This window comes from Typopeltis vanoorti, chromosome 13 (genome assembly GCF_054136105.1).
Source record: "Typopeltis vanoorti isolate ZY-2024b chromosome 13, IOZ_Tvanoo_1.0, whole genome shotgun sequence".
Taxonomy (NCBI): domain Eukaryota; kingdom Metazoa; phylum Arthropoda; class Arachnida; order Uropygi; family Thelyphonidae; genus Typopeltis; species Typopeltis vanoorti.
Genome location: NC_143561.1, coordinates 32,137,700 through 32,163,789, shown reverse-complemented (window position 1 = coordinate 32,163,789; position 26,090 = coordinate 32,137,700). Strand labels below are relative to the sequence as shown.

Sequence of the window (26,090 nt, the reverse complement as noted above, 5' to 3'; positions counted from 1 at the left end):
AGAGTTCAAAGAAACAGAGTAGGAATGAAAGGGATGTGCAATCTTATTAAGCAAGAGATTCTTAAGAAAGAGATTATGTGGGAAGAATACCTTGTGGATAGGAATGATGTCAGTTAGGAAAATTATAAGAAGCAGACCAAATGATTCTGTCATTATGTCTCAAGTAAAAGAAAGAATGAATATTAAAGAATAACTCTCCTGAATGTGGTGGTATATGCAAGTAGCAAATGCAGATGAGATCTTTCAACTAATGAGTGCCCATTTTGATACGAGCTATTAGCCCGGTGTATGCAACATAGCGTCCAATTCTACCTCTTCACTGGATGAAGAAGCTCAGGTGTAAAAGGAGGAGAAGGTAGTATTGGAACTGTTGTATAAACTGAATAAGAATTTGGCAGTAGGGACTGATAATTCAGCATGGGGAAGATTCCACAGGAGTGGAAGGAATGTATGATAATCCAATTGCACAAGGGTGGTGCAAAGATTGATGTGTCTAACTATTGACTTTGCCAAGATGTGGTGAAGATTTTAGAAAAGTGCGTAAGAGATTGAATTCAGAATTTGGTTGACAGAGAATATATTTTGCAATGAACAGCATGGGTTTACTAAGGGAAGGTCATGTTTGAGTAACTTGCTCACATTTTATGTTACAGTTGAGTTAAACAAGAGGAATGAATAAATCATGATACTTTTACACTTTGCTAAAACTTTTGATAGAATAAAGCATGGAAAGCTGTTATTGTAGAATATGCAATTGGATTATAAACTATTAGCTTTGATAAAAGGATGGCTGACTGACATATCAAAAAGTGGGTAACAGGGGATGTGAGTCTGCAAGATTTAAAGCGACCAGTATCCCAGGAATCAATCTTTGATCCATTGTTATTCAGTCTATACATTAATCACATGGGGAAGGATTTGACAGAAGACATTCATCTGTTTGCTGATGAATGGAAAGATAGACAAGGTAATCAGTATTGTAGCTGATGTGCAGTACTTGCAGAATGATTTGAATAAGCTGGAATTGTGGGCATGTGAAAATGGCTGTCAGTTCAATATTAGTAAAGGTAAAGTTATGCACTTTGGTGTAATGCGATATCAATTCATAATTCTAAAAGAAGATGACAGTCTAGAGATTTTATTGGAGTTTAAAATGTGAATAACTCATAACTAATAAAAAAATCTCCAGTTTCCATATTTCATTGTAACAAAAAAAAAAAGAATAAAAGTAATTAATAAATAAAAAAAAGTTCTTAAATGTTTAAATCCCTTTGTGACTTATGGGCCACTCTGTTTTTGTAATCTTTGCTATGTGGCCGCCATCATATGTACTAAAATGGCAGGTGGCATGAATGATATGTGGCCTCCTTCGATGAGTCCCTTTCTCCCTAGGGGGGGGGGTTCTCTTGTAATTATAATAATAACGATATTACTTCCACACATGACAGGCTGCAAAGCCTATAGCATATCAGTGACCAATGTTGTGGGCAGGAGTCAACAAAAAAGTAATCTTTTGATATTCTTTTTCAAGAGGAGGAGGTTGTAGTCTTTGGAGAGGGCTTCATAGGAAGGCAGATGGAATGCAAGACGAATGGGAAGAACAGGTTTTAGTGAGTCACAATTCAACTTAAAAGAATGTCGAGAAGGTGCTGCTTATGTTACTGTAGGTTTAGCAGAAATGAATGGTGGTTGCCATTTCTGCTACACAGTACTTATGGAAATAACTGTAGAAGAAACTAATTACAGAAACCGAGCATCTGTGGCTGGAGAGAGTCTGTTAGGATGAGAGATTGTTTGTTAATTGAACTGTCCTTTTCTAAACAGCATCAGCATTAGAATTTTTTTTAGAAACAGCATGAAGAGTTTCTAGAGAGGCTTTAAGTGTACCACCAAAAAGGTGAGAACAGGATTCCAAGGTTGGCCACATTTGTGATTTGTACAGAGTAAGTAATTGGACAGATGAAAAGTTACTGCTCACTGAAAAAGTACACGTTTTTTTGAAGATAAGGATATTATATAGAAACAATGTTGTTATGTCAGGAAAGGTTAGAAGTAAATGTTCAGTCTGAGACATGAGATCTGAGCTTGACTGTTAAGCTCAGCATTATTAAAGGTAACGGAGAAGAACTATGTTTTTCTTTTTGTTTTTTTTTTCCTAAAAAAAAAAGTGTTGTTTTGGAAGCATTAAAGGTGACTAGGTTGTTATCACATTATGAAAGGATAGTATCGAGATAAGCATTCAGTGACACATAATAGATGATCTTGAAACCTCAGATGTTTGAGTACTGCAAAGTTTGTCATATGATTAAGATGATTGGAGAACACTGTTTCAGAAAAGCTGAATAGGGTTTGAGGTCAGGGAAACAAAGTCATTTATATATATGAGAAAGAAGTGGATGAAATAACAGAGCCCTGAATAACACCTACATTAATAGGAAAATCTGAACACCCTTCACCATAACATACAGTGAACAGTCTGAGTGAAACTGGCAGTCCAGTAATAAAAAAATTGATGCCAAACCCTATCAGATGCCTTGGAAATGTAGTAGCACAAGTTTCTCCATACCTTCCATGACACTTATCTAGTAGAGGATGATGGGTGAGGATTCTTGATATGTATCTTGATTGGCAAAATCCATATTAGTGGTCACTCATTAGTTGACAGTTTTCTAGGTGTTGAATTCAGAAGTTGATTAAATTCAAAATAATTAGCATAATTTTGAGCTGAAAATTAAAATTTTAATAAGATAAAATTTTCATTTATTAATAAATGGTTTTCTAGCTAATTAGCCCTTTTTTTTACCAAACGACTTTCCTATTTCATAGATAAATAACACAAATTATCAAAATGCATGAACTTAGGGCTTCTTAGTTGTTTTTGATTATTGCTTAGTTGTTAGTTGTTTTTGATTATTGCCAAAGCAACAAAGATGAGGAGGCTAGTGTATTTTTGAGTCTATTAACCATATGTGTTCTTCTGGTCTGTTTGCAGGATAAGAAACCCTGCCACTTCTGTATGAGACTAGCTAACTCACTTTCATTTGAAAAGGTCTGAAGGTTCTTTACATCCTGAATGGGATTTGAATGAATATCTTTTCAACCCTTTTGTCATAAGGACATTCATTCCACATGTTTTTGTAAGTATTCTCTAACTGGTTTACTTCAACATAAATATTCCAACATATTGTATTTGGAAGAGAGTTAACTATCTACATTAACAAATAATTTAAAAACAAAATATTTTAAGATTGTGAAGATACTTGTGTCTTAGGGATTTTGAGAACTGGAGGGGATAAGCATTCTTCTGAAACATGAAACTTTTTAATACCCCGTATGCTTGTAGCAGGTGGGAGGGGGAAAGAAAAGATGTTGTTGAGCACATGTACATGGTAGTAATTAAGGCATTTGCCATTAAAATATGCTTGGAATACATTTTTATCCACCCCTTTTCTTCAAGCTCTATGCCCATACTTCACTTATATATATATCAAAGTTAATTTGAAATATACAATAAACCAATGGTTTCACATTACGAAGGAAATGGTTAAATCATTCATGATGTAAAACATTTATTGCCACTGTGCACTTATCTTGGTGTTTTGTCATTTAGACTGGTTGCTGGTCATTGGCTCAGTGAATAGCATTTCTGATCTTCAACCAATAGATAATCAGTGCATCTGCCAACTTGAGCTTAGATATTTGTGAATATCCAACTGCAAAACTATTTGTTGGAGGGTGGGGGGAAAAACTATCGTATTAATCTGGAAAATGCCACATAACATTATTTCATCATGGGCATCACCTGCAGAGCTTGAAATGGATAGATGAAATCTTTTATATGAAATGAGTAATTGGTTTTTTTTCCAAGCCAGTTGGTTTAAGTTGATCATTTTCATTATTAGAAAGCAAATTATTATTATTATTAACATTACCCCTCTATGGAGTCAAAAGACTCATCACAGGCTACACAATGTTGCACACAAAGCTCATCAAACTGTGCTTTTAAATTCATTTTAAAAATTTTTAGAATTTACAACCATGTTAAAAAACTTTTTTTATTATCCTGACGTTTCGATCTTCACATCAAGATCATCATCTGGAGTGTACATAAGTATGCATAAGTACATAAGTGCTTTTAAATTAATTTGCTGTATCTACATTTACTGAAATATCAGGCAATGCATTTCACTCACCAACCACTCTTCGTGCAAAGAACTTATGCTCCTTATGTCCCTGCTCACACTCTCCTTATACTGCTTCCAGATATGTTCCGTTTTTGTTCTACCTCTTCTCCATTCTATGAAAATTTCTTCCACATTAACCAAGAGATGTCTGTCCCATAACAGTTCAGGACCTCATTACGTGCCTGCAGGAAGAATGGTCCAAAATTCCCATTGATCGCTATCGTATGTGTGTGGAAAGTATGTCCCATAGGATTGCTGAAGTCATTGCAGATAAAGGAGGTCCTACATCTTATTAAGGTGGGTGCCATGTCTGTTTATTCCTCACACTATGGTGTCTGTTGACTCCTTTTTCAAGTAGTGTATACAACTGTATATGCATCTCTCTTATACTATACATTTGTCACCTTGTTATAGTATATAAGCAAATTAGATAAACATGATCTTCCTTTAACAAACCCATGTTGACAAGCACCAAGAATACCACTGTTGTTTCATCCTGATCAGGGTGGAATCATGAGGAACTTAAGTGTAAAGGACATAGGAGAGGATAGATTAATTGTGAGTGAGCAGGTGGTATTTGAGGAAATAAATAATCTTGATGTTAATAAGGTGATAGGATTTGATGATATATCACCACTCATCTTAAGGGAATGTTCCAGGGAACTGGCAGTAGCATTGGCATGCCTGTTTAATAAGAGTTTTGCAACAGCACAGGTTCCAAGGGAGTGGAAGGAGGGAAAAATTGTTCCACTGCATAAAGGTGGTGATAAGGCTGTAGCTTCAAATTAGGCTGGACTGTATATCTCGCGTTGTGGTGAAAGTCCTGGAGAGATTGGTGAGAAGTAGGATATAGAAATATACAGGATACAGTTGATAACGCTGTTATCAACATGGGTAGACAACAGCGGTATTCTCTGTGGTTATCAGCATGGGTTTGTTAAGAGGAGATCATGTTTCACTAACTTACTTATGTACTATAACAAGGTAACAAATACTTTGGACAAGGGAGATGCATATACAGTGGTGTACTTGGATTTTGCAAAGGCTTTTGATAGACTGCCACATGACAAGCTCTTAAATAAATTGAAACAGATGGTAAGACTTTTAATGGGATTATATTGATCAAGTGCATATAATCAACAACTAAGTTATACCAACTAGTTTCACCAACTAAGGCTGTTGGTATCTTCATTATACAGCCTTAGTTGTTGATTATATGCACTTGATCGATATAATCCCATTAAAAGTCTTTCTAGAGCTTTTTTGGTCAAGAAAATTAAACGTTTTTAACATGAAACAGATGGTATTGGATAACAGACTTCTGTGTTGGATCAGTGGCTGGCTGTCAGATAGGTATCAGAAAGTTGTATATGGGGGGTACAGCATCTCAAAAGAGAAAGGTCACCAGTGGTGTGCTGCAGGGGTCAGTTTGGGGGCCATTGTTGTTTAATTTGCATGTTAATGATATTGGGTTGGGTTTAACTAGTGGTATCCAGCTGTTTGAGGATGATGCAAAACTGGGGAGAGCAATGCACAATCAGGCTGATGTTAATGTCTTCCAAAAGAACTTGAATAGATCACATGAATGGGCAGCTAAGTGGAACTGTCAGTTCAGTGTTGCCAAGTGTAAGGTTTTGAGATTTTGTAAGCAACGATGGGATGCAAAGTATACACTTGATGGGGAAACTTTAACAGAAGTAGAAGAGATGAGAGATCTAGGTGTGATAGTGGACAAGGACCTGAAATTCAGGGGCCACATTGCACAAGTTGTGAAGACATCACATCGAATAAGGGCAATGATGTGGAGAACCCTGAAATGCAGAAATAGAGAGGTTATGATTCCATTGTATGAGCCTTGATCAGGGCTCATATGGATTATTGCACAGATTTGGTTGCCGGGTTTTCATGGTGACAAGGATATGTTGGAAAGTGTACGGAGAAGATTCACAAAGGTAGTCAGTGATCTTTGGAATATGAAGTACGAGGATAGATTGAGAAAATGTAAGTTGCAGAGCCTCGTGAATAGAAGGAAGGGGGGGGGATATGATTGAGACATATAAGCCGGTAAGAGGTTGTTATCAGATAGACATAGAAGAGATTTTTCATAGAATGGGAGAGGGGAGTAGAACAAGAGGCCATTGCTAGAAACTGTATAAAGAGGGTGTGAGCAAAGGAGTGAGAAGCAGGTTCTTTGCATGAAGGGTGGTTGGTGAGTGGAATGCATTGCCTGAGTGTGTTGTGGATGTGGACACATTGAATCAGTTTAAGATGCAGTTGGATGAGTATTGTATGCTATAGTGAGTACCTCCCACGATGAATCTCTGACTCCATGGAGATCAAATGTTAATAATAATAATATACAGAACTGCCTATAATCTGTAACCTTAGCCCTATGATCCCTTTGTGACGTGGAACAATTTTATCTACCTTCCACTTCTTTGGGACGTGTGCTGATGCAAGACTCTTGTTAAACATGTAGACCAGTGTTGAAGCTAACTTCCTAGAACATTCCCTTAAGACACATGCGATATGTCATCAAGTTCTATTGCCTTATTGACAATTAGCTTACTGAATTTTTCATATACCTCTTGCTTGTTCACCATTAAGTCTTCCCTCATTTCTCTACACTTCAGCTTCTGATTTCCCATTGAGGATGAACCTTACTGAATACCTCGGAATTCAGTGAGCAACTCGGAATACCTTTTGACCTTTGGAATTCATTCACTTATTGATGCAATTAAGCATTTCTTTTTAGTTTCCCAGGCAGCATTTATTTTCTTTTTGCTCAACTTCTCATTCCATACTCTCTCTCTCTCTCTCTCTCTCTCTCTCTCTCTCTCTCTATATATATATATATATATATATATATATATCTCCAAGCTGTCTCCTAAGCTTGTCATAATCACCAACCTTGTAATTTCACATATATCCATTCCTGACATGGCTAACCACACCCAGGTTATCACTTCGTGGTCACTCTTACCAACTGGAAGGAAGTGCAAAACCTCACTCACAATTACATCCTTCAATGAAATGATCAGATCTAAACTCTCAATCCTTGCATACCCTACTTTACCTACTGCCTAAGATGGTTGTCTCTCAAGAACTCAAGAAATTTGTTTTCCTTATTCCGAAATGCTATCCCTTCATTCCAGTCTATAGTGCCATAATTAAAATCACTCATAATAATCACCCTTCCCTTGTTCACTAACCCAAGTTACTTATACATTCTTCATCCTCTCTCTATATTCACTGACCTATAGCAACATCCAAAACTAAATATCTCTTCCTGTCAATCTCCTCACCACACTGCCTCAAAACCATTGCCACTGTTTCTATCCTTCATGTCTACCTTATGTGGACATAATTCCTCTGCTATCACAGCAGCACTTTCCTCCCTCATTTCTTGTCCTTTCTATCCTTGTGAAAAACACTGTACCCTTCAACTTCTATTCCTGTCAGGATATCGTCTTCATTCAACTATGTTTCACGTATTCCAGCAATTTTTGGATGAATAAACTCAAACAGTGAAGCAATTTCATCTCCCTTAATTCTGATGCCCCTAGCATTTGTAAATAAACACAGCAATTTACTTTTGGGTCTGTAATCAGTCCTACCCTAGCCAGTTGTTGCCCCCCCCCACCATCCCTGTCCTTGTCCAGTTACCTTTATCATCACATATCTTATATATCTCCTGAGTCTGAACTATCCCACTCACATCTCAATTCATTCCATGCTGATCATTCGCATACACACACATTCACTACTACTTGCAACATCCACTCTCCCTATGCCATGTCTCCATGTCCACCTGCCCTTCATTTCCCTGTTCCTTTTGCATTTTCATTCTCTCTCTCTCCATCTCTCACGCTGCTACGATTTCCATTGCTGAGCACTTCAGTCTCTCCTGTTCCACCCTTCCAATCTTTCTCTTCACCTCTTACTTCTGATCTCTTGCTTGCATCACACACTGTACTTCCATCTAGCAACAGTTTCTATAGTTTACTCACTCCAAAACCATTTGAATGTAAGCCATCACTTTCATCATGATTAACAGGGCATATGTGACTTCTTTTTTATTTTTAAAAAATGAAAAGAAAGACATTTTTTTAAGAGAATTACAACTTTTTGTCAGACTAAGATAATCCTTTTTTTTATTTACTTGCAGAACTCCATGCATTCGCTGGAATTATGTTGCCACTAATTTTTTACAAGTTCTGGCTTGTATGCTGTATATTTATTACATCTTCCAAAGGTTCTGTATTCCAGTATTCCAGAAATTTGGACAAGACACATTTACTCATGAAGGATTTCTTCTATCTGTTTTTGGGTGTATGCTTCCTGGCACTTTGGTATTAGTAATTGGCTTCTTTGCCATCATTCATTCATGGATGAATGCATTTGCTGAAATGCTGAGGTTTGGAGACAGAATGTTTTATAAGGTAATGTTTTAAAACTTTTTTATTTATGATAATTACATATTTATTTATTATGAATAGCATCTATAAGAGTATTTATTTTTTCCCCAAATGACCTTGACTTTCATAGATAAAGTAAAACAAGAATTAAATAAAAATACATGACCCATTTTGTGTGTTTGTTCCTCATATTTATGTAATTGATAAATTTACAAGCTTTAGCTATTTTGCTTTGTGAATGTATATTTTTGTATATTATTGCTTATTTTGAAGATGTGAGTGCATGTTCGTAGTTGTTTATCTTGCATGTTAATTAATTTTATGGGTCTCTTGCAGCATTTTAGATGGTGGCAACAAAGCCCAATGGTGATAGAGCATTCCAGGCATTGTTATGCAACTGAGATGACCATCACCAATAAATTCAACATTTTCAAATGTCACAGCTGTAGACTTGATGTCAGAGACACCTAAAAAGGTTTTCTATGCAATTTTTGTTGTTGCCATTGGTCATATTCTCACAGCTTAAAAATTGATGAAGCAACATATAAATGTCTTGTGAATCTGAAACTGCCTTTAGTAAACTGTTCATGAACTTAGAAAAGTGCATTGAAAGCTTGGAGCAGCACCTTGCTGCTATCAACAAAACTTTCTCCCTCAAAATCAAATCAGTTGAAACCAAGCTAGAACAGATCCATGATTAGCACCTCGATGAAAAATCATCATCCACTGATATTAGCCAGCTCCATAACCTTATTATATTGATGGTGCACAACTCAACTGAGGCTGAAAACAAGAATATAACATCATTATCCTAGACTTCCACACTGAAAGTGACAAAATACTGAAGGAAGATATTGTCAAACTAACCATAAAATCTGGTTCTGATTCAGAATAATCATCAACTACCACTACTTCTGATATATGAACAAAAGAATGGATGGAATGAAGTTCCCATGACTGGTGAAAGTAACCTGTGATACACTGGCAAGCACATCAGAACTAATGGAAGCCGTGAACAACTTCAAGGTCAATTGTTCCCAATCACATATACAAGCCTGGTCCAACCTAACATCCAGCCAGCAGAAACAATGACAGTGACTTTGTCAATATTTGCAAGAAAAATGACAACGTGTGATAGAAAATCCACAAAAGAGGAATGATAGTGTGGAAATCAAGCACCACTAATGACAACTTGAAAATCAAAGTACAAGCAATGCATAAGAAATGTGTATGACCCACTTGATCAACAATAAACCTCACAAAGACTTTCAAATCTGCATTACAAGTATACATGGCATCAGCTCCAACTGTAATGCTGTCCACTTCCAATCTGAAAATTCCACCTGCTGTTTTTCACAGAAATCTAAGTTTCAGCCTCTCCAATCACTACCCATCTCAACTTCTCCAAGTACAATCTTCAACTCCTTTTGGCTCAAGGGTGGTATTTTTGTGCATATGTTCACTCTGATATACCCTGCTAGTCTTCATTCAACTTAGAATCTTCCATTTGTGATCTACTTTGACTGAAAATATCTCTGTCCCATTCTGTCAAATTCATATGCTGTCTACAGGGTGTTCGGGATAAATTTGACATATTTATAATTAATTATATTTTTCCGTAAGTTACATGTATTAACACACACTTCTCTTCATTTAAAAGTTTGGACCCTTCTTCATTCATATACAAGATGTCAGAAAGGATGGATAGCTGGAACCCACCTGAATCATGGAAGAGAATAACTTGTATCATGATGATTCGTGCCCGCCATCAAAATAAGGATATTACGACTGCTGCCCAATGCTCCCTGAATACAGTAAAAACAATCAGGCATGAACTAGAGACTTGCAATGGTGACTACGAGGATGTAGCAAGAAGAAAGATCCCTAGCAGACGATCTGATTGCGTTCGTACAGCAGAATTCCTCGCAAATCTGCAGGAACAGGTGTTGAAGAACCCTGGCATTGGAATTCGGGCTTTGTTCGTGGAGTTGCTAACTGTAGTCAAGCCCTGGATAACAAGGGTAGCCAATGGTAGGCCGTATGTATGGCAGCAGGATTCGGCCCCTTGCCACACCTCTGGGAAAAGTCAAAAATGGTTGTCTGAAAATTTCTACGACTTCACCAGTCCAAATGTTTGGCCTCCAAACTCCCCAGACCTTAACCCCGTGGATTATTTTGTATGGGGCGCAGTTGAAAAAGACACCAATCGCACTTCCAGTAATACAAAAGCCCAGTTAATGGATAAAATTAAAACAGTGTTTGCGGCCCTTCCCAGGGAGACTGTAGCATCAGCTTGTTCGAGGTTCCGAAGCAGAATTGAAGTTGTGATCGATGCTAATGGTGGTTATTTTGAGTAAATCTTGTTGATAGTATTGTAATTAACTCTGCCTGTAATGTTTTTTTGTCAATTCATTAAATTTAATAGATACAAAGAAGATTTTCTTTTTCCTTACGAAACTGTCAAATTTATCCCGAACACCCTGTATATCACTCTCCTAATGTCACCAACCAACCACTCTGAACTTTTCAACTTCTTCTCCTTGAAAGTCATTGTTCTTCAGTCCAACTTTCCTAACAGTGAGGTTATCTTCCTCAGTGATTTCAACATTCATAATGCCAACTGTCTTTCCTTCTCCAACTGTACAGACCAAGCAGTTAGAGATGTCCAGACATTTGGCATGACAAATGACCTCACACAAATTGTTCACATGCCAACCAGAGTATCAGATAACCTCAACCACTCTCCAAACACTCTGGACCTCTTCCTCACTAGTGATCCCCTCAAATATACTATGAAGGTTGTACTCCCTTAGGTAATTCAGACTGCAACTTGTTCTTATCCCCCCTCCCCCAATGAGGAACACACATTCTCCACCAAGGGTTGCCTGGCATTATAAGAATGCTAAGTGGGATGACCTCTGAGACTTCTGTGCTTCATTCCCTTGGTTGGATTATTGCCTTTGACCTTCTAGCCCAAGCATATGCACTAAAGTAATACTCTCTGGTATGGAAGTATATATTCTCCATTCCACACTAAATTCCCATCTCCTATAAGTCTTGGTTCTCCAAAAGATGCACCATGGCTGCACAAATGAAGAACCAAGCATACTGCAACTGGCTATCATCAAGAACTCCACTTTCCCTCACTGTTTACACCAAAGCTCAAGACATCTGCAAAAAAATTATGCATCAATTGTCACTTGCAAAGTTTCTTGGGCAAAGTTGCTTTGCAAGAAACTTTGCCCAAGTGACAGTTGCACCTTTTGTTCTCTTGCCAATGCCTTTGGCCTTTTGCCCAACACTTCTCCCACAATTACTGGAACAGATGGTTTTATTGTGTCATCAGTCACAAAAAAAGCCAATCTTTTTATCATACTTTTCCTTAGATGCTGCCTACATAGACAATTTTGATAAATGTTCCCCAGCCACCCCAAACACTCAACACCCAATGCCTCTTCTTGACTTTTCACCAAAAAGTGATCAGATAAAATGCTGTCCAAATTAGATACCAAAAAGTCCACTGGTCCTAAAAGCATTCTTCCAATTGTCCTGAAGATTTGCATGCCGATGTCTGCAGAGTATACTTCAGATTTAGTGGTTACAAATTATTAATAATGAAGACCTCTGGAAAAGGACAAATAAGCAAAAAAAGTCAACCTTGAAATCAGAAAATGAAAATTTAGATGGATTGGATGTATTCTTAGGAAATATCATGAAGAAATCTGTTATGCAGCCCTGGAATGGAATCCACAGGGAAAGAGAAAGCTTGGCCATCCTAAAAATACATGGAGGAGATCGACTTTTAATAGAATGTGAAAAGAAGAAAGAGTTTTGCAGAACTAAGACCAATAGCAAGGATAAGGAACTGATGGAAAGTATTTACAGATTCCTGATGGAATTTGGGAAAGAAGAATAAACTACAATTCCTCTGCAAAGTAATGGAGAGAAAACCATCAACACCAAACTCCTATGCTACCTTGATGATACTCAACTAATAAACGACAGCCAGTGTGGATTCCACCAATGATACTGTTCAACAAGGGGGGGATCTGCTCACCAGTGGGATCTGCTGGGGAATCTGCTCATAGCAAGCATGGAATTCTCCATGCTTGGTGCACAAGCTCATTAATTGAGAAAGAAGTACTATTTATTTGTTAATAAATGCATGCATTTATAAGCATTCCATTTAAGCTTTTATTTTTGTAGAAAGAAGACGTATTAAGCGTGCATGGCAATAATTAAGCTTCGCGTTGTGTATCGAAGCCGATGCTTTCTCATCTAGTCAAAGCTAGCTTGGCTTGCTCGGTTATAGGAGCTTACAGGTCCTCGCAGCAGCATTGTGATTTCATGCGCGAGCATAGCCATTTCACGTCATCTCACTCTGTTGCTTAAACCACAGGCCATACACATTCAACATAGCTCTAGCCAGTGAGCTTCAGCAGCCTTTACAAGTGTGCATGTTGCTTGGGGAAAATTAAGTTACAACCAACTTTTTATGATGATGTTATTGACTAGTTCATAAAGAAGAACCATAGGGTAGAATTTGTATTCAAGTAGCTAAACTGAAAAAGATAGAATATCATTTGTTAAATAAATGTTGTATTTGCATGATTAAATGTACATAAATTTCTAAATATGTAGTTTTAAATGGTCAGTACAGGTAACCCTCATATAACGTGATACTTATACAACGCAGTCTACAAATTGTAGTAACCCTTGCTCAACACGGTTTTGACAAAAACACAGTCTAGAAATTGTAGTAACCCTTTATCTTTTCATATATTTTTGTGTCTGTGGGCAGACACAAATTTTCATAAATTTGTGTCTGCCTGCATCACGCAGGTAGTTATAAGTAGCAAATTTATATTAGGGGAAACACCCTTTAGAACACATGTACATCAATTGTATACCATATAAAGTGTTTATTTTTGAAAATTGTGTTCATTTTCTGCCAGGAAAGTGCATTAAAATCATAAGTGTGTTATCTCAAGCTGAGCACTTTATTTTCTGGTGAGTTACATACATAATTAATATGTAATGCTTTTTTATGTAAAAAAAATTATTTTTATAGTAATGGCCACAAATTGCATTGAAAGGGAAAAAATGAATATTGAAAAGAAAATTCATCTCTAAGAAAAAAATTAAAATCATGGATCGGTTGAAAAATGGAGAAAAACCAGCTGTTGTAAGGACTTTAAATTTAAATGAATCAACAATTCAAACAATCAAACATAATGAACATAAAATCCAAGAAAGTGTTTATTGCTGGGTCAACGGTAAGTACAAAGCTCATGTACACAATTTTCTAAGAGAAAAATGAAGAAATCTCTAATGATTTGGAAAGAAGATGCACTCAAAAGAAAATTCCTTTGGATGGAAAGCTTATTAAACAAAAAACGCTCAAAGTTTATAAACATTTATAATGCAGACCAGGTTTCAGTGCTGATGAATCCGGGTTATATTGGGGGAAAAGAATGCCAGAATGCACCTATATTTTGAAAAATGAAAGATCAGCTCCTGGATTCAAAGTTTCCAAAGACAGAATTACTCTACTGTTTTGTAGTAATGCATCAGGTGATTACATGACAAAACTAATGTTTATTAACCGATCCTCAAATCCTCGTGCTATGAAAGATTAAAATATGCACTTATTTTAATTTTGCCTAAAACATTTGTGTTACATGCAATGAAGCTTAATTACAATTTGTTTTATAATTTTATACTATGTATTTGTGTCATAGTTTATATGTTTTCTTAACTTACATGAATTACCAGAATTAAATAAAAATATTTTTTTGTTGGATATGTCATTGTTGTTTATATAATTTTTTTTAAAAAAAAAATCCGATTTCAGAACATAATCCTACTTTTTGTATGTGATCTGAGTCTCGCATAATGCGATTTATATAATGCTGCATTTCTATGGAACCTAACATCCTCGTTATACGAGGGTTACCTGTAATTCATTATTCCATTAATCAGATTTCAATCACACCTCTCACTCCCTGAATGATAACAAGAGCAAGCGTGAATTTCAAGACCAGCATTCGCCCCTGCTGCTCACCTCTGTCACCTACCTCTGGGAAAGTATCATGGAAAAGTTTGGAGAATCAAAAGTAGTTGCATTTGATATCTCCAAGGCTTTTGACCAGGTCTGGCACAAGGGTGTATTAAGTAAGCTCCCATCTTTAGATTTGCCAATCCAGCTGCTGAAGAAGACTTCTGCAGCTGGAATGCTAGTTTTCTCACAAGATGGATGTACACTGTGTGTGTTGCAGGTTGGTTCTCTCTATCCTAAAACTATGCTGGGATCCTACAAGGTTTTGTCATCTCACTCATCCTCTTTCTTCTAATATATCAATGACCTACTCTGGTTGGCCATTAATCCAATACATGATTTTGCTGACTACAGTACACTACATTCTTCCTTCTCCCTTTACAAACTTTGTACCCCGTAACCCACAGAACAACCTCTGCAACCCTAAATTCTGATCTCTAAATCATTCTTTGATGGAATGAGAAACCATGTCAATTTTATTGCCTGCAAAACATTAAAAAAAAAAAAAAGAAAAAAGAAAAAAAAGAACCGTATTCTCCCAGCCTTACCTTTAATAAGACCCTAATCTCTAGGCAAGATGAAATTTCTCTCCTTGGGATTAGCCTAACATCAAAACTATTGGCATAAACATGTTTCAACCACCGCCTTAATATCCAAAAAAAAAAAAAAATTGGATTCCTTGTTTTGTTCAAGGCATTACTTTACTTTTGGTCAGCTATTAATCCTGTACAAATCCACCCATCTATCAAGTACTGCTCACACATCTGGGGCGATGCACCCAAGAGCTCCCTAAAAATACTGACACAATATAGAATTGCAATTATATTGACTCATCTCTTACTAACTCACTGCAGCCATCTTCTGTAATCCTCCTCCCCCTCTCTACCAAATCCATTGAAACACATGCAGCTTCCACCCAACACCCCCCCCCCCCTGTCACAGTCCAACTTCGTTCTCACAGAAAAACTTTCTCTTCCTCCTCCTTCATTGTTGCTGTACTCTAGAATAGTTTCCCATCCCATGTGTTTCCCAAGGAATGCAAATTCACAGACTTTCAAATGTAATATGAACAAGTTCCTCCTTTCCCAAATATCTTCCCATACATGGTAATAATGTACTATAGTTTGACTAACCCATGGATAGGCCCAACATTAAAAAAAAAAAAAAAAAGTCATATTCGCTGTTGCATCGGTTATATCATGGTCATCCTCAGGAACAGTGGAGTGCGATAGACTATTCATGTAACAGGATTAAAACAAAAAAAACATTGAAAGCTTGGATTAAACATACACACAATTAGCCTAATACTTAATGACTGGAAAAAAAATGCACGAAACTTTGGTTAAAGACATTAGTCCCTGGAGTCTCTTGTTGTTAATAACTAAAAGGAAGCTAGATTTTTAATTTGTAGATCGTGAGAGTTTGAAACTTTGAAAGAGAAACTGCTTTTTCAAAAACAGAAGCTTTAATATAATATCAGAGCCTTTGACTACAATATGTGAATAACATATTTGTAATTTGGCCACATTTTTCCCAGGCCCTCCTTGCTCTCCTCAATCACTTAAACATGCATAATTTTCAGGTTGGAGGGGACATACTTTTTGTTTTAGTCTTTCTTTCAGATTATGCTGTCATTAACATCTGGCCTCTATTGAGTCAGAGACTCCTCATAGAAGGTATACACACTATTGCACACAGTGCTCATTTGGTTACCTTTTTCTCTCAGCATGTATTCATACAACAAATTTACAATAAACTTTCACTGTTAGTTAGCATTATTATAACAATCTACTTAAAAGATCCAAGAACTTCACAGATACAATGCTATGATAAAAAAAATTCACTATAGAAAACTGTCAATTGTAACAAATTATTTCTATAGTCGCTATGAGTTTATTATTATTATTATTCAGTCCTCCATGGAGTCAAAAGACTCTTCGTGGGAGGTCATTTCTAAGAAACACCAGTCTATCAAGATTCATCGAGGGAGGTCTCTCCCAGGAAACACAAAGTCTATCATACCACTCCTTAAATGCATTGAACGTTCTCGCTCTCACCACTCCATCAGGCAATGCATTCCATGGTTCAACCATCCTCCGTGCAAAGAAACCACTCCTCACCCTCTTTCTCACAGTTTCCTTTCATAACTTCCAGGGATGGCCCCTTCTCATGACTCCTTCCCGCTGTTCAACCAAGCAAAAGAACTCCCCAGTGTCAACCCGGTAACCACCTCTCAACAGTTTAAAAGTCTCAATCATATCACCCCTCCTTCTTCTATCCACCAAACTCTGCAGTCCACACTCCCTCAGCCGATCCTCATAACTAACATTGTACAGTCCCAACACCATCTTTGTTGGGACATCTTTCCCAACAAAGTTCTCAGATTTTGTCTCCAGTTAATTTATCCCCTTCAAATCCTGGGGACCAAATCTGAGAACAACAGCCTAAATGTGGTCTGATCAGAATTTTATACAACGGAATGATAACCCTTTTATCTCTGCAGGTCAGTGACCTTCTCATTATTGCAGCAATCCTCTGTGTTACCTTCACTACCTTTGCAATATGTCCCCTAAATTTCAGGTTTCTATCAATCATCAAACCCAGATCTCTGTCTCTCCTACTTTATTATTATGATTATTATTATTCAGGCCTCCATAGAGTCGAAAGACTCATTGTGGGAGGTCCTTCCTAAGAACATAAAGTCTCTCAAGACTAATCGAGGGGAGTCCCCCCTAAGAAACACAAAGTCTATCATACCACTCCTTAAACTCATTGACCGTTTTCACTCTCACCACTCCATCAGGCAATGCATTCCCCAGTTCAACCACCCTCCACGCAAATAAAAAACTCCTCATCCTCTTGCTCAGTTTCCTTTCGTAACTTCCATCCCTGGAAGTTATGAAAGGAAACTGAGCAAGTGATCACTTCTTGTGATCACTCCTTCCTGCTGTTCAATCAAGGGAAAGAACTCCCCAATGTCAACCCCATAACCACCTCTCAACAGTTTAAAAGTCTCAATCATATCAGCTCTCCTTCTTCTATCCACCAAATTCTGCAGTCCACATTCCCTCAGCCGATCCTCATAAATATCGTTGTGCAATCCTGAAACCATCTTTGTCATCCGTCTTTGTAACCTTTCCACAGTTAATTTATCCCCTTCAAATCCTGGGGACCAAATCTCAGAACAATAGTCCAAGTGTGGCCTGATTAGAGACTTATACAACGGAATGATAAATTTTATATCTCTGCAGGTCAGTGTCCTTCTCATAATTGCAGCAATCCTCTGTGTTACCTTCACCACCTTTGCAATATGTCCCCTAAACTTCAGGTTTCTATCAATCATCAGCCCCAGATCTCTTGTCTCCCCTACTCTACTTTCTCCAGTATAGCTCCTCCCATAGAGTATGCAGCATCCCATCGATGTTTCCCAAACCTCAAGACCTTACATTTTGCTGCATTAAACTGAAACCCCATTCATTTGCCCATCTATCTAGCTTAATCAAATCCTCTTGCAGGGCTACCACATCTGCACTATTACTAATAATCCTTCCCAGTTTCGCATCATCCACATACAACTGAATATCCCCTTGCAATCCACTGGCAATGTCATTGATATAAAGGTTAAACAATATAGGTCCTAGTACTGAGCCCTGTTGGACCCCACTTGTAACCTTCTGCCTCCTTGAAACTGCTCCACCATACACAACTCTCTGATACATATCAGACAGCCAATCCTGAATCCAGTTGACCAATCTGACATCCAGACCCATGTGCTGCAACTTAAATATCAGCTTATCATGTGGCACCCTGTCATATGCCTTTGCTAAGTCTAAGAAAATTGCAGTATATGCCTTTCCCTCATCTAATGCTCTTGTAACTTTATTATAAAAGGCTAGCATATTGCTAAAACAAGAGCGCCCTTTCACAAATCCATGTTAACTCTCACAGATAACATTACCCTCATCTCCCCAATGCTGTATACGGTCCCTCACTACTTTCTCCAAGATCTTAACAACTACTGATGACACACAGACTGGCCTATAATTAGACACTTCCAGTCTGTTACCACCCTTATGCAATGGCACTATCTTACCTTCCTTCCATTCCCTGGGCACCTTTGCCGATGCCAGACTTTCATTGAAAAGCCAGGTTAAAGGCACTGTCAGTTCCCTAGTACATTCTCTCAAAAGTCATGGTGAAATACCATCCAGTCTCAAAACTTTACTGACATCCAGAGTACTCAGTATCTGAAACACGCTCTCCTCCTCCTGTACCTCTAAACCTCGAACCACCCCTATCCCTCTGGCATTAAAACTGACTCCTCTAGGATGAAATACTCCAATAAAGTGTTCGTTGAACAATTCCACTGTATCCTCTACATCAGTCACTCTATTCCCATTTTTATCCCACAATATCATTCTTCCACATTCATTTCTCCTCCTACTGGCCACATAGCTAAAAAATGCCCTAGGATTTTCTTTGGATCTTAGGGCCAATCTCCTCTCATATTCCGGTTTCGCTTTCCTTACCCCACTAGTCACTCTTCTGGCCTGTGTCTCATATTCTTCATGCATTTTCTCTTCACCTGTCTCCTTATATCTCTTCCATAGCCTCTTTTTCGCATGCAATTCCTGTTTAATATTGTTTGTCATCCACTTTACTCCAAATTGTGTCCTCTTCTTCACTCGTGGTATACAACTTACCATTGCTGCTAACAAATATTCTTTCACAATTTCCCACACACTAATGATATCCCGGCCTTCCAATTCTTCCCTCCATGAAACTTCCTGAAGTTGACGTCTAAGACTATTATAATCACCTGCATTATAATTCCACATAAGTTCCCGTCTCTTTGATACTCCTGCATGTCTATTCATTTTCCAAGTCAAAACCATATGGTCACTCTCTCCAACTGGTGGGAGAGATGTCATCTCAGTTATTTTCAACTCTTCTGATGCTATAACCAAATGCAAAACTCTTGAACCTCTTGTTCCCTCTGTTACATGTTGCCTAAGATATTTCTCTCTCAAGAATTCCAGAAATTCCATTCCCCTATTGCTACATGCATCTTCCTCTCTCCAATTTATACTACTGTAGTTAAAATCTCCCATAACAATCATTCTTCTTGCACTTGCCAAACTCAACTGTCTAACCATTTCCTGGTCCCCACCCTCTGTACTCCTGGGGTCTGTAGCAACACCCCACTAAATATCCTGTCTTGCCCACCTCTACCTCAAACCATATGCTTTCAAAATCATTAGTGCCACTGCCTTCCAAAGTCTCCACTCTTAGAGGACATAGGTCATCACTTATCATAAGCAGTACCCCACCACCATCACGCTTTCCCCTCCTATTCTAATGAAAAATGCTATACCCAGTGACTTCTATTCCTGTTATTACATCCCCTGCTGTCAACCACGTCTCAGTGAACCCAATAATTTTTGGCCAGGCTGATGCTATCTGTGCCACCAATTCCTCTCCCTTATTCCGGATACTCCTGGCATTAGTATAAAGCATATAAATGCCATTGTTTCTATACCCAGCATTATCCCTTCTAGACTCCACTGGGCTCGGTGTTACCTGACATCGTCTCCCTTCTCCCAAGTATCCATTCCCACAAGAGGCCACCCCTGCTATCATCCTCCCTGGGACACACTGAATCGTTCAGAACAGCAATCTCTCTCCAGATGCCTTCCTCATTCAAATGTAAGTGGTCTCTCACATACAATTCCTCTCTTTCCTCAAACGCACTCCAAGCATCCACATATACCAGTCCTCTCTTGTCACACATTCTCGCTATTATGGCATTCAATATCACTGTTCTTCTGCTCAGCTCATCATTATCATACCTAGGCAACACACACACTATTTTTCCTCTCTCTGTCTTCTTCCATACAGCCACAATCAAAAATCTCATATCTCTCGCTGCCCGACTTACATTACCACTCAAGTCATTTGTTCCTACCATCACAATCATCTCATCCACCCTTTCACCTCTCTTAATTGCCATAGCCACCCTTTCTATTGTCTCTTCTGGCGAACACTCCTCATGCATCCTATCTTGAACACCACGGATCATTGAGTCGCCATACATTATACCTCTTACCATTCTCTCTCTCCTATTGTTTCCATTCTCTTCTCTTCTCTTCTTTCATTCCCATAGGTCTCTCTCATTCCCTCTCCTCTACTGCTATTCTCTCTTCTAGCGTTCCCATACCTCTCTCCTACTGTTTCCATTCTCCCCTCTTCTAGCACTCCCATACATCTCTCTCATTCCCTCTCTTCTACTGTTTCCATTTTCTCCACTTCTAGCACTTCCATATCCCTCTCTCATTCCGTCTCTCTCCTACTGTTTCCATCCTCTCATCTTCTAGCATTCCCATACCTCTCTTATTCCCTCTATTCTACTGTTTCCGTTCTCTCCTCTTCTAGCACCCACATACCTCTCACTCATTCCCTCTCTTCTGTTTCCTTTCTCTCCTCTTCTAACACTCCCAAATTTCTCTCTCTCTCTCTCCCTCCACTCTGATTCGGCTTGCATTTATCTCTTCCATTCTCCTAATCTTATCTTTCATACTTCTGCTCTCATTCACAAGACATTCCACCTCCTCTTTCAGCTCATCTATCTCCCTCTGCAGGTCAGTCACTCTTAATCTAAATTCACTCTCCCAAACAAAACCATCTTCAAAATTCAGGTTTGCTGAACAAACTGTTGTCTGCACCCATGCTAGTTAGAATGAAAAGGAATTACCCTTTCTTACTTCCTCCAGTTTAACTCCTCCTATAGAGTATGAAGTGTCCCAAAACTCAACACCTTACATTTTGCTGCATTAATCTGAAACCCCCATTCATTTTCCCTTCTATCTAGCTTATTCAAATTCTCTTGCAGGGCTACCACATCTGCACTATTACTAATAATCCTTCCCAGTTTCGCATCATCCACATACAACTGAATATCCCCTTGCAATCCACTGGCAATGTCATTGACATAAAGGTTAAACAATATAGGTCCTAGTACTGAGCCCTGTGGGACCCCACTTGTAACCTTCTGCCTCCTTGAAACTGCTCCACCATACACAACTCTCTGATACATATCAGACAGCCAATCCTGAATCCAGTTGACCAATCTGACATCCAGACCCATGTGCTGCAACTTGAATATCAGCTTGCATTTTTGAAAATTATGGAGACAACTACCGTGTTTGAATAAAAACTTTAGTTTAATATAACTAAAATCTACATTCGACGTTTCAACCTTTATGTCAAGGTCATCTTCTGGAGCATACAACTATACACAGGAAACAAGCTATACTACAATCAAACTGGTTTATTGAAGACACTGACCAACCGCTACAACAATTGTTGGCCTGACCTCTGGTGAGAAAATAAATAAATAAATAAAAAATAAAATAAAATAAATAAAAATAAATAAAAATAAAAAAAAGAAATAAATAAAAAATTATACATCAACGCTAGAGTCCTATTATTAGTGTTGTCTACTATATACATATATTAACATCATTCCAGCCCATTGGTATGGAATGGTTTCTAATACTAGCTAAGGATTGGCTAGAGTCCTGGCTTATGCTGGATCTTTCATATTAGGTAGGCTGAATGTGTGCCATCCAGATCCTTGGAATTTTCATGCCATCTTTGTTGTTGATATTTGGGTGGTTTATCAGGATTTCGCAGGATTACTTTAAATTTCCTTTCATACCAGGTTTTTGTGCGGTGTAAGGAGCAGGTGCTTTTCCAGTTGATTTGGTGTAAGGTGTTGAGTGCATGGTCTGAGAGGCCTGCTTCACCATAATGGTTATATTTAATGTCTCTAATGTGTTCTTTCTTGCGTATAGGGATTGTCTGTCCTGTTTCACCAATGTACGGTAAGTTACAGGTGCAACGGATGCAATAGACTCCAGGATGTGCTAATGGGAGGTGAGGATCCTTAGAGGAGTTGAATATGGTTTTAAGTTTAGTGGGTGGTTTAAAGGTGGCATTGAGGTTATAATGTTGTAGGATTCTGTTGATTTTTTCTGATAACCCTTTAATGTATGGGATAGCTATGGTTTTACGGAGTCATTAACACCCTTAAAAACAGAGTCACAACTATTTTCTCTAACCAGAAAGCCCTGAAACAAGAACTAAAAATCATTAGTGACACATTCATAAATAATGGCTATAACAAAAATACTGTTAATAAAATACTCTATAAAACTACAACAAAAACGAATCTAGATTACAGTAAAACCATAGCCATCCCATACATTAAAGGGCTATCAGAAAAAATCAACAGAATCCTACAACAATATAACCTCAATGCCACCTTTAAACCACCCACTAAACTTAAAACCATATTCAACTCCTCTAAGGATCCTCTCCTCCCATTTAGCACATCCTGGAGTCTATTGCATCCGTTGCACCTGTACCTTAATGTACATTGGTGAAACAGGATGGACAATCCCTATACGCAAGAAAGAACACATTAAATATAACCATTATGGTGAAGCAGGCCTCTCAGACCACGCACTCAACACCTTACACCAAATCAACTGGAAAAGCACCTGCTCCTTACACCGCACAAAAACCTGGTACGAAAGGAAATTTAAGGAATCCTGCGAAATCCTGATAAACCACCCAAATATCAACAACAAAGATGGCATGAAAATTCCAAGGATCTGGATGGCACACATTCAGCCTACCTAATATGAAAGATCCAGCATAAGCCAGGACTCTAGCCAATCCTTAGCTAGTATTAGAAACCATTCCATACCAATGGGCTGGAATGATGTTAATATATGTATATAGTAGACAACACTAATAATAGGACTCTAGCGTTGATGTATAATTTTTTATTTATTTATTTATTTATTTTTATTTTATTTTTTATTTTTATTTCTTATTTATTTATTTTTATTTATTTTTTATTTTTTATTTATTTATTTTCTCACCAGAGGTCAGGCCAACAATTGTTGTAGCAGTTGGTTAGTGTCTTTAACAAACCAGTTTGATTGTAGTATAGCTTGTTTCCTGTGTATAGTTGTATGCTCCAGAAGATGACCTCGACATAAAGGTCGAAACGTCGAATGTAGATTTTAGTTATATTAAACTAAAGTTTTTATTCAAACACGGTAGTTGTCTCCATAATTTTCAAAAATGCATTCGGATCACCGTGTAAGCCTAAAAGAAAGGAAAATGAATATCAGCTTATCATGTGGCACCCTGTCAAATGCCTTGCTATAGTAGTACTATATTAAAAATAAATAAAATAAAATAAAACTAAAAATTTTTAATCAAGCTCATTAATAAAACACTTAAAAATGTACTAGTCTTTAATTAGTATGATTTAATTCTAGTCAGTAATACTGTTTTATCTTGTGTTAACGTTTAAAAGCAGAATGTTATTATTTTTAGGATTGGTGGAATTCTACAACCTTTTCCAATTACTATAGAACTTGGAATGTTATTGTACATGATTGGTTGTTTACATATATTTACAAGGATGTAGCCAGGGTATGTGTACGATTTAATTGTTTTATTTATTTTCTGAATGTTAACATGCAAGTAAAGTGATTCAATTTTCATACTGATATCTGTAGTTAAAAAATAAAGACTTGTTATCCAGATACAAAATTTCCTGGATGTTAATAGTGATTAATAATGATTTGTCCAGTTAGTATGATGTCATAATTAAGAGTTTTATTTAATTCATCATTATCATCAACAGCTTTCTTCAGTCAGTCCACTACTGGACAAATGCCTCTCCATGCTTCTTCCATTTTTGCTGAACGTGTGCATCTCTCCACCATAAATGTCTAAAATAATAACAATATCTTGTTATCTTATCTTCCTATCTTACTGCTGGTCTACCTGGTTTCCCATGACCAGTTTTTGATGTTAATTGCTTTGTCTCTTTATCCATCTATTTTCTGACATTCTCATCTCATGACCACCCTCATTGCCATTGTTGCCTTTTATTATTAATGCAATGTTCATTATCTTTGTTTGCTTCCTTATCCAAATATTATTCTTTTTATCTAACCATGTTATTCCCAAAATGATCCTTTCCATGTTTCACTGTGTTGTTTTTAGATTCTCTGGGTGTTTTTAGTCAGATTCCAGGTTTGACTTGGGAGTAGACACTGGTTGTAGATCTTTCTTTTTACACAGTTGGGTAAATTGCTTTTAAATATCTCTCTATAATGATTTTTCCATCCTGCTGGTATTTTGGCTGAAATTTCATTAACAAGTTTATGGTTGTTTATAATAATTTGTTTAGATATTTGTATGAATTCACTATTTCAATCTGTTTTTGATTTATTTCAATTTGCTTTCAATCTTAAGTATTTCTGCTATACATTATTTTTGATTTATTCATATTTATTTGTAGGCATATCTCCAAACTTACTTCATTTAATTCAATAATCATGTGTTCTAGTTCTTTTGGTGATGTTTCTGTTATATTATATTGATATCATCAGCAAATCTTAGATTGCTTAAGTATTTTCCTTCAATATTCAATCCTCTTTTTTCCCAGTTCAGTTTTCTCATAGTATATTCAAGAGCTGTAACAAATAATTTTGGTGAGATAGTCTCCCTGTCTGACTCCTCTTTTTATTTCTATTTCTTTTTCATTTCCATGTTTCCATTTTAAAAGAAGAACATATAAGAAAGTTTTAAAGCAAATAAAAGTTGAGTAGCTCTCAGATGAACTGTAGTCTAAAATACACAAACATTATTCAAGAAAAAAATGAAAGCGTTTGAGTAAAGGAACCAAACCTTGGAGATTCAGTATCAAGCCCTGAAGAAAACACTGGTTGATTCAGCCAGAGAGGCATGTGGTGAGCTTGTCTGTAAGGATAGAAAAATCAGAACTCCATGGTGGACACAGGAAGTTCAAGAGGCAGTGAAGGAAAAGAAGAAAGCATATCAAAAATTTATGTCAAATAAGTCAGCTTGTGCTCTTAGAGAATACAGAGACAAATGTAAGGAAGCTAAACACTGCACAAAACTAGCTAAACAAAAGTCATGGCAAGACTTTGGTAAGAACATAGAAAATAAATATCAAGAAGGTGGCAAGATATTCTGGAGGTCATTGAAGAAGCTCAGAAATGGAGGAGAGAGTGCTGTAAAAGGAATTAGAGATGATAAAGGTGACATGAAAACTGGAGAAAAAGATATCCTTGAAGTATGGAGTAAATACTTCGAAAAATTGCTAAATGAAACAAGTAGTGATAGCACAATGGTAAAAAACACTCAACAGACATGCAGTCAGGAATACATATCCATATTTGAACCCCAATTTATAAAAAGCATCAAAGGTCTGAAATGTGGAAAAGCAGTGGGAGTAGATGATGTTAGACCAGAAATACTCAAGTATGGATGTATCAAAGTCTTACATGGCTGCACTGCATAGTTCAGAAGACCTGGACA

At 37.3% G+C, this 26,090-nt stretch overlaps 1 protein-coding gene across 1 annotated transcript in view; it reads left to right on the top strand.

The window, feature by feature from the left end:
- LOC150100034 (sterol O-acyltransferase 1-like) overlaps positions 1-26,090 on the top strand; it is a 296,476-nt gene that overhangs the window by 181,976 nt on the left and 88,410 nt on the right. The window contains exons 10-11 of the mRNA XM_090402947.1: positions 8,353-8,626; positions 24,072-24,170. Of these exons, the coding sequence (XP_090259073.1) occupies positions 8,353-8,626; positions 24,072-24,170 (373 nt within the window). The remainder of the gene's footprint in view (positions 1-8,352; positions 8,627-24,071; positions 24,171-26,090) is intronic.